Source organism: Chiloscyllium plagiosum, chromosome 48, assembly GCF_004010195.1.
Source record: "Chiloscyllium plagiosum isolate BGI_BamShark_2017 chromosome 48, ASM401019v2, whole genome shotgun sequence".
NCBI classification, from domain to species: domain Eukaryota; kingdom Metazoa; phylum Chordata; class Chondrichthyes; order Orectolobiformes; family Hemiscylliidae; genus Chiloscyllium; species Chiloscyllium plagiosum.
The window spans coordinates 5014029-5024042 of record NC_057757.1 but is presented as its reverse complement, the minus strand read 5'-3'; the positions used below and the strand labels follow the sequence as shown (position 1 = coordinate 5024042).

At 44.7% G+C, this 10014-nt stretch overlaps 1 protein-coding gene across 6 annotated transcripts in view; it reads right to left on the bottom strand.

Annotated features, from left to right (window-relative positions):
* The window catches only part of LOC122544337 (GRB10-interacting GYF protein 2-like), a 102191-nt gene that overhangs the window by 21414 nt on the left and 70763 nt on the right, over positions 1-10014 (bottom strand). For all 6 annotated transcript variants that reach the window (XM_043683521.1, XM_043683526.1, XM_043683527.1 and 3 more), the window contains 3 exons: positions 8895-8983; positions 5255-5389; positions 2853-2996 (listed from right to left, as the gene is read on the bottom strand). In XM_043683521.1, the coding sequence (XP_043539456.1) occupies positions 2853-2996; positions 5255-5389; positions 8895-8983 (368 nt within the window). The remainder of the gene's footprint in view (positions 1-2852; positions 2997-5254; positions 5390-8894; positions 8984-10014) is intronic.

The following is a 10014-nucleotide window of genomic DNA, read 5'->3' as shown; positions in this document are numbered from 1 at the left end:
TCTAAATTGGAGAAAGGCCAATTTTGACGGTATTAGGCAAGAACTTTCGAAAGCTGATTGGAGGCAGATGTTCGCAGGTAAAGGGACGGCTGGAAAATGGGAAGCCTTCAGAAATGAGATAACAAGAATCCAGAGAAAGTATATTCCAGGGTGAAAGGGAAGGCTGGTAGGTATAGGGAATGCTGGATGACGAAAGAAATTGAGGGTTTGGTTAAGAAAATGAAGAAAGCATATGTCAGGTATAGACAGGATAGATCGAGTATAAAGAATCCTTAAGTATAAAGAAAGCAGGAGTATACTTAAGAGGGAAATCAGGAGGGCAAAAAGGGGACATGAGATACCTTTGGCAAATAGAATTAAGGAGAATCCAAGAGGGTTTTTACAAATATATTAGGGACAAAAGGGTAACGAGGGAGAGAATAGGGCCCCTCAAAGATCAGCAAGGCGGCCTTTGTGTGGAGCCACAGAAATTGGAGGAGATACTAAATGAATATTTTGCATCAGTATTTACTGTGGAAAAGGATATGGAAGATATAGACTGTAGGGAAATAGATGATGACATCTTGCAAAATGTCCAGATTACAGAGGAGGAAGTGCTGGATGTCTTGAAACGGTTAAAAGGTGGATAAATCCTCAGGACCTAATCAGGTGTACCCGAGAACTCTGTAGGAAGTGAGAGAAGTGATTGCTGGACCTCTTGCTGAGATATTTGTATCATCGATAGTCACAGGTGAGGTGCCGGAAGACTGGAGGTTGGCAAAAGTGATGCCACTGTTTAAGGGCGGTAAAGATAAGCCAGGGAACTATAGACTGGTGAGCCTGACCTCGGTGGTGGGCAAGGTGTTGGAGGGATTCCTGAGGGACAGGATGTACATGTACTTGGAAAGGCAAGGTCTGATTCGGGATAGTCAACATGGCTTTGTGCGTGGGAAATCATGTCTCTCAAACTTGATTTGAGTTTTTTGAAGATGTAATAAAGACGACTGATGAGGGCAGAGTCCATGTGATCTATGTGGACTTCAGTAAGGCGTTCGACAAGGTTCCCATGGGAGACTGATTAACAAGGTTAGATCTCACGGAATACAGGGAGAACTAGCCATTTGGATACAGAACTGGCTCAAGGGTAGAAGACAGAGGGTGGTGGTGGAGGCCTGTGACCAGTGGAGTGCCACAAGGATCGGTGCTGGGCCTTCTACTTTTGGTCATTTACATAAGTGATTTGTATGCGAGCATAAGTGGTACAGTTAGTAACTTTGCAGATGACACCAAAATTAGAGGTGTAGTGGACAGCGAAGAGGGTTACCTCAGATTACAACTGGATCTGGACCAGATGGGCCGATGGGCCAATGGGCTGAGAAGTGGCAGATGGAGTTTAATTCAGATAAATGCGAGGTGCTGCATTTTGGGAAAGCAAATCTTAGCAGGATTTATACACTTAATGGTAAGGTCCTCGGGAGTGTTGCTGAACAAAGAGACCTTGGAGTGCAGGTTCATAGCTTCTTGAAAGTGGAGTCAAAGGTAGATAGGATAGAGAAGGCAGCGTTTGGTATGCTTTCCTTTATTGGTCAGAGCATTGAGTACAGCAGTTGGGAGGTCATGTTGCGGCTGTACAGGACATTGGTTAGGCCACTGTTGGAATATTGCGTGCAATTCTGGTCTCCTTCCTATCGGAAAGATGTTGTGAAACTTGAAAGGGTTCAGAAAAGATTTACAAGGATGTTGCCAGGGTTGGAGGATCTGAGCAACAGGGAGAGGCTGAACAGGCTGGGGCTGTTTCCCCTGGAGCGTCGGAGGCTGAGGGGTGACCTTACAGAGGTTTACAAAATTATGAGGGGCATGGATAGGATAAATAGACAAAGTCTATTTGGGGCTTGGCAGTCCAGAACTAGAGGGCATAGGTTTAGGGTGAGGGGGAAAGATATAAAAGAGACCTATGAGGCAACTTTTTCCACAGAGGGTGGTACGTGTATGGAATGAGCTGCCAGAGGAAGTGGAGGAGGCTGGTGCACTTGCAACATTTAAAAAGGCCTCTGCATGGGTATATGAATAGAAAGGGTTTGAAGGGGTATGGGCTAGGAGCTGGCAAGTGGGACTAAATTACACTGGAATATCTGGTTGGCATGGACGAGTTGGACCGAAGGGTTCGTTTCTGTGCTGTACATCTCTATGACTTTATGACTGGACTGCCTTAGAGGGAACCAGCATGGACCTGATGGGCCAAATAGCCTCCTTCAGTGCCATGAATAACTAGGATTCTAGAACCAGTGATTGAAGATTTAAAATCAGTTGTGAAGAGGTAAAAGGAGACGTGCTTTCCTCTCAAACTCCGTTCACAGGATCCAATCTTGACCTGAATAAGGTGGAGCAGATTGAAACCATGAATAATTTTAAAAAGGATTTGCTCAGCTACTTGGGGATGAAGAACCTGCGCAGTTACAGACAAAATACTGAGGCAAGGAACAAGGTGGAATTGTTCTTTCAGAAAGCCAGCACTAGCACACAGATTAAATGGCAGCCTCCTCTGCTGTAGGTTCCAGTCATTTGAAGAAGGCAAAATGCATACTTTTCATTAAAAAACTAAAGGCAAAATCCATTACAGTCCAAACTAGACTTTGCCCTGTGAAAATCTTTGAGAATTCTATGTGCAATGTGGGTGTGCAGAGATTTTGTAGCCATTCAGTTACAGGGCTCCATAATGTGCCCTCTTAATTTCTCAATGTTTGCATCGCATTTGCTGAACTGAGTGAGGAGATTTGAGGGGCCAGTGATTCATCTACTTGTTGCAGTGTGGAGGAAGGTCACATGAGACATACATCCCACTGTCCCCCAACATGAAAGGCACAGCAAATCACCTGCTTCCGGAGGATGTCCTCCATCTGCCGCCTTTCCTCCTCATCGCGTCGCCTCAGGGCCTCCTCTTGTCGGCGATCCTCCTCCTCTCTTTGGCGCCGGGCAGCCTCTTCCTGCTGCTCTCTCTGAAATCGAACTACCTCTTCCTGGAAGGAAACAGGTCAGTTACTCTGTGATGCAATCAGCTCAGCCGACTGTAGGCTGTGAATAGAGAAGCCTGCCTCCTCAGATCCCTCAAATGCACGTGCCAAAATACAGACAAACAGCAACAATCTAGGGCGGTTCCATTGTGATCTAGCACGTTGAGCAGCAGAACCTGGACACAGATGAGCCCCAACTTCCCTCCTCACAGGAGGACAGAAACACACTGGACACAAAGGGGAGTGCAAGTGATGACAGACGAATACAACAGAGCTGATGAAATCTCCTACCCTGCTGGCTTGCTGCCAAACAGTTGGGAGATTGCAAATGGAGACATCCAAAAGGAGTCTTTTTTGAGAGAATCTGGTCTGTTCAACATTAGCCACAAGAAAGAAGCACTGCCTCGGCACCCTGAGAAGGGCAAGTGTGTTGATTTTTCAATAACACCACCTAAACATTGCTTCTAAGTCACACAGCCTGATTTGGAATATTACTCACGCAAAGTCTCTCCTCAAATGCCACACCTGCAGCACCAACAGCAAGAGGACTGCTTGGCTTGCGAATGAATAGTTTTCCTTTTAAGTTTCCTTTATAACCCACCTCACTTCTCTCTCCTTGAGCCCAGATTTACCCCTGCCAATTCATGCAGAATACAGTTCCCAGACTGGCAGCCAAGTCTCTGGCTATTTCACACTCCGTGGCTATTGCCCACAAATGAGTGTTCTGACCATAGATGAGCTGCAGCTTCACTCCAATCTTGCCCTGGCTCATTGGAAACATGCACTCGCCCAGCAGCATCAATGACTAACAACCAGGAGACAAAAGTCATCCACTTTCTCACCATATGGTGACAATACAACTCAGAACAACTCCCTGCGCATAAAAACTTAAGACATTCTAGGCTAGACATCCCCATATTCACTGCACAAATATGGAGTCTGGAATCATTGCAAATACCTAGATCAATGCAAACACAAGAAATAGGAACAGAAATAGACCAGAAAGGTTCTTGAGCTTGCTTTGCCGTTCAATGTAATTGTTACTCATCTTTAGCTTCACCTCCAGTTTCCCACAATTCAAAACCGTCTATCGCAGGCTAAATTACACTCCATGATGGAGCATTCAACTTTGGGGCTAGGGAATTCCAAACACTGAGACAAGACACTTCTCGTTGGAAAAGGGGTCAATCATTTAGGGCTCCAGAGACCAATGTGTGTGTTCTAGATTGTCCAGCAAGTAGAAACGACCTCTCACTGTCTATCCTATACAAGGTTCTGAAAGGGTTGGACATTTCAAAAGTGATCACATCCTATTTTTCATAATTCCAAACAGTTATGGCCCAGTTCTCAGTATTGAAGGGCATCCTGGAGCCAATCCAGTGAATCTCCACTTTACTGTTCCTTCCTTAAATATGGAGACCAAAATGGTACTGAATATTCCAAGCGTGGTTTCAACAAAACCCTGTGCAACTGCAGAATGTATACCCTTGAGTTTCGAAGACTGAGAGGGGATCTGATTGAGACGTATAAGATTATGAAAGGATTGGACACACTGGCAGTAGGAAACATATTTCCACTGATGGATGAGTGCCAAACCAGAGGACACAGCTTAAAAATACGGGGTAGACCATTTAGGACAGAGATGAGGAGAAACTTCTTCACCCAGAGAGTGGTGGCTGTGTGGAATGCTCTGCCCCAGAGGGTAGTGGAGGCCCACTCTCTGGATTCATTTAAGAAAGAGTTGGATAGAGCTCTCAAAGATAGTGGAATCAAGGGTTATGGAGATAAGCCAGGAACAGGATACTGATTAGAAATGATCAGCCATGATTATATTGAATGGCGGTGCAGGCTCGAAGGGCTGAATGGCCTACTCCCGCACCTATTGTCTATTGACTTAGTTATTCCGGCACTCCAACTCTCTTGCTAAAAAGGTCAACGTGCCACTTTCCTTCTTAATTGCTTGCTATTTCTGAAGTTAGTGTTCATTGGTTCCTAGATTAGCACACCCGAGTCTCTCTGAACATAAATAAGTTTTATGTTTGTTAAAACCTCTGCTGGCTTTCCATTCTTATGACCAAAGTGAACAATCCAACACTTCTCCACATTACAGCCTGTCTTGATGCCCACTCATTAACCAGTTTCTGGCTGAAAAAGTTAGAACAAATCACTACTTCATCAAGATCAGAAACCTACAGAAGAAATCATAAAACCCATGGGACTCAGGAGTGGGTTACAATAATAAGAACCATACCGTGGACAATTACCTGCTTCCTCCTAGTTAACTCATCCTCATCCCGACGTTTGCGTTCTTCCTCTTGCCACCGGATTTCATCCTGTCGTTTTCTGTCATCCTCTTCCCTTTTATTCCTGAGTTCAACGTCTCTTCGCTCCTGCTTTAGCTAAACAAGCAACACTCAAGTTACCCAAGACAATTTAGGAAGCAGTTTCCTTCACCAATACAATTCCCAGAGCCTGAAAGCACCTTTGACCTGGTAGGATGACAAAATATGGATCCGCATTGTACACTTCACCCACCTGCTCCACCCGAACGTACATTTGGAAGTTTCTCTCTGCCCACGTGAGCAGGGGACAGGGGATGGGGTGTTGAGCTCCATGATCTTATTGTGTTCTGTTCCAACCTGACAGGTTGGACTTTGATGCCAGATTTGTACAACTTTGACCCACATGCCAAGTGAAACTGCTCCAAAGTGGTAAAGTAGCAGCAGCCTCCCGACCTGTTACAGGTTATTGAACATTGCACAGGGGGAGTAGGGGATGGGAGCTGAAGAATAAAAGCGTTCTTGTCAAGCAATTCAAAACAAGCATGGCTGCACTTGTTTTAGTGGGTCAGTGTCCCTCTGAGCTACTTCTTCAAAACTGGATAATTCCTTTAGTTAGTACCCTGCCCTGACCTCAAAAATAATAAATCTGTCTGCGTGTGCACACAACACACATTTCAACACTGATCTTATTACTCTGAAATGGAATAAAGCACACACTTCATTTTACTAGTATTCTTTTTTTTGGAAAACAATTGCTACAAGCTGCAGTTAATTCCAAGGTCACCTCCATTAGAAAGTTTTTAAACATCGCAACTAACTCCACATACAGTCAGAAGTCTACTGTATGGCAACAGACCCTTCAGCTCAAACTTGCCCACGCTGTCCAGTTTTCACTATTTAAACTAGTCCCATGTGCTCGTGTTTGGCCCATACCCATTCATATCTCTCCCATCTGTGTACCTGACCAAATGTTTCTTAAATCTCAAAATTGCACTTGCTTTCACCACTATCTCTGACAGTCCATTCAACATACTCACCACCCAGTGTGAAAAAGTTGCCCGTCTAGACTCTTTTGTATCCCTCCCCTCTCACCTTAAACCTATACCACCTGGTTTTAGACTCCTCCTCCCTAAAGAAAAGCTATTGGCTGCCTATCGTATACATGCCTCATGATTTTATCGACCTCAATCAACTTAACAGCAACAGACCAGAAGGGAATATGTATAAATCTTCACACAATCTCAGGAGTAGTCACAGGAATACCACACAGTTGGCTGCAGTGACATTTGGTTGTGCATCAGATGTGGCTCAGTGATAGGACTTCTGCCTCAGAATCAGAAGGTTCTGAGTTCACATCTTGCTCTTGTGCGATTTTGAGGGAGTGCTGCCCTGTTGGAGGTGACATCTTTCAGATGAAATGTTAACCCTAGCTCCCATCTGCCTGCTTGTGTGGGATGCAAAATATTCCACTCTGAAGAGGAACAGAAAAACTGCCCACAGTGTCCTCAGCCAATACTTAACCCTCAAGTGACAATATAAGAACAGGTCTGACCCTGATGACATTGCGGTTTGAGAGAGTCTTCAGCTTGCAAACTGGCATTTTTTACATTACAACAGCAGTTAGACTTCAGGAGCACTTCACTGGGTGCAAAATGCTCAACATACCCAGTAATTGTGAAAAGCCAAGCTCTGGTACCTGATCACCAGCCAGCAAAAGACTGGGAGAAAAAAATATGCAATTGTGACCCGATTCATCTGTGATGCTTCCCATGATATATACACTGTCAAATCAAACAGTTTGGGACATGTGAAGAATGGGCACAAATCACACAAGGTGCAGATGCCCCAGATTTATACCAGTGCATGAACTGGCACACAGGATGGGTGTAGGAAAAGGAAGGAGCCTCTCTCTCAATGAAGGGAAATATTGGCTGTTCCACTAGTTTGCAAAGATAACGTGCATCACGATGGTTACATTAGGCACAAGGGTGGCTTTTATAGAATACTTCTCAATAACCTGTGTCCTGGCCAAACAGTTACAGAAGCAAATCAGTGTAACACTAACACATAGGTTCAACATGCTCAGATGAACTGCTCACTTCCTGCACTTAGCACCTCACAGATTTCAGATACACATATACCTTGCTCCACAACGTCTGAACTTATTTCCATCTGCAGATACTGACAAGCTTATGCAAACTCTCAACAGATTAATACAGACTGTGGGCAGCATGGTGGCTCAGTGGTTAGCACTGCTGCCTCACAGCGCCAGTGACCCAGGTTCAATTCCCACCTCGGGCAACTGCCTGTGTGGAGTTTGCACACTCTCCCCGTGTCTGTGTGGGTTTCCCCCGGGTGCTCCGGTTTCCTCCCACAGTCCAAAGATGTGCAGGTTAGGTGAACTGGCCATGCTAAATTACCTGTAGTACTAGGTACATTAGTTAGGGGTAAATGTAGGGGAAAGGAGTCTGGGTGGGTTGCTCTTCGGAGGGTCGGTATGGACTTGTTGAGCCGAAGGGCCTCTTTCCATACTGTAGGTAATCTAAGACTAACACTCTTGGCAACCTCCCACAGACACTTGCACTGAGATCTTGCACAAAATCCCATATGAGTGACTGAGATGTAAAGGCAACATATTGTTTGCTAAAACGTTTACCATATCAGAAACGCAAATTTTATTAGCAAGTTGACAAATGTTACTAGAGATAAGAAGTCGGATATGAGGAGAGGTTGAAACAGTCCAAACTTTTTTCCTTGGAACAGGAAAAAGATGGCCTTTTGGAAGGTTCTAAGATGGTGAGGTCTGGACACAAGTGTAGAAAGAGAAAACCTGATCCCTCTGACTAGTAGGTAATGGCCAGAGGTTATAGTTATAGAACTAAAACATCGGGTAAAAGGTGAAGAGGAGACATGAGAATCAGATTCTTTTAGTTGTCAAGATTTGGAAGGCTTCAAGTTAAAGGAAACTCATTTAAGGGCAGCATGGTGGCTCAGTGGTTAGCACTGCTCCCTCACAGCACCAGGGTCCCAGGTTAGATTCCAGCCTCGGGCGACTGTCAGTGTGGAGTTTGCACATTCCCCCCATGTCTGTGTGGGTTTCCCCCAGGTGCTCCGGTTTTCTCCCAAAGGTGTGCAGGTCAACTGAATTGGCCATGCTAAATTGCCTATACTGTTAGGTGCATTAGTCAGAGGGAAATAGTCTGGGTGGGTTACTCTTCGGAGGGTTGGTGTGGACTGGTTGGGCCGAAGGGCCCGTTTCCACACTGTCGGGAATCTAATCTGAAAGTTGTAAGAGATTGTTGGACAGATTACAATAAGACGGACGTGGGACTTGGCACAACTGAGTCTTTCAGAAAGTCATCATACAAAGAGAACCATGATACAAGTTATACTCAAACAAAACAGAATTTAATAACCTTGAAGATCTGTGGGTTAAAAACAAATCACAAAATGGTTGCAGTGCTGGAGATTCAGCTCAAGCTCGGACCTCTGGGGATCCTAGTTTGAAAGCCTACATGACAATGTTGCAAGTGGACTCCATGAGCATGCTGAAATATCCCCTTGCATTAAAGGAGGATGTATCTTTTCTATGGAACCAAAAAAAACAACATCAAGGTCTTACTTTTGTAGCTTTCTCTCGCTCTAGTTTTTGAATTTGTTCCAGCAGTGGACCCTGAGATGCTGAATCCCACAAGCTTCCTGTATCACAACCTGGAACAGAAAGTGTACACGTTTTTAAAAACAAAACCCCAGAGTCTCTGAAACTCAACATTAATTAACAGGACTACATCAAAAGCAGGCTTTAGGACGACTGTCTAAATGCCTCTCTCCCTCCCCCACCAGCTCTGCCATTGCCTGCACACCTGACTTGAATGGGTGACCTGTATATTGGCCAACAGTTTGCAATGTTTCATCATTGGTGTGGAACAGCCAGTCATGAGACAACTGGAATGGACTCTATGGGCTGAATGGCCAGTGATCTATGTTCCCTGTAAGCTGCACACATGCGCAGCAGCTCACAAAAAACACATCCCAACATACAACATTGCACAACTTCCAATCCGTTTAAGTATACCACTCAAACTCCACAGAAGTCGATGCAGGCACTGCAAAAATTAGCAGGTTCTTTGCCTATGAACAAATGACTCCTTCAGGATCATCATGAGCATGAATCTTTTTCACACATTGCATTGAAGATTATGGCTAAGGTGGATAGGTTCTGATTAGGCAAAGGAGCTAAAGGGGGAGATTGGAACATAGAATTTGAAATGCAAACATGGTCGTACTGAACAGCAGTGCAGGCTTGAGGGGATGAATGACCTACTTCTCTCCTAATGTACACATTCACCTGCATGTTCTTCCTTTAAATCGGTTGCAAAAAGCCTGAATCACAGCACATAGCACTAATGGCCTACAGTGATGAATTTTGGCAACGTTTACAGAAAATACGAAAACAAAACTTGTGAGTATGAAAACTTAGTAATGTAGCAACAACAAAAAACCCATCACCAATAGCACTATCACTGGTCCTGCTCTGGCCTGCATGCCCAAAGGACTGGGAGCCAAGCAGGAATTCAAGCCTACAGGGAAGCAGAGGAGAAAATTTGGGAAGGGAGAGATGGGCCTCATTTTACACAGCAGAATGAATGTGATGTAACTTGATTTGAAAATATTTACACATAATTAGTGCACATCATCCAACGAACCAGTCCACTGCATAACCTTGGCTGCTTAGCAATATC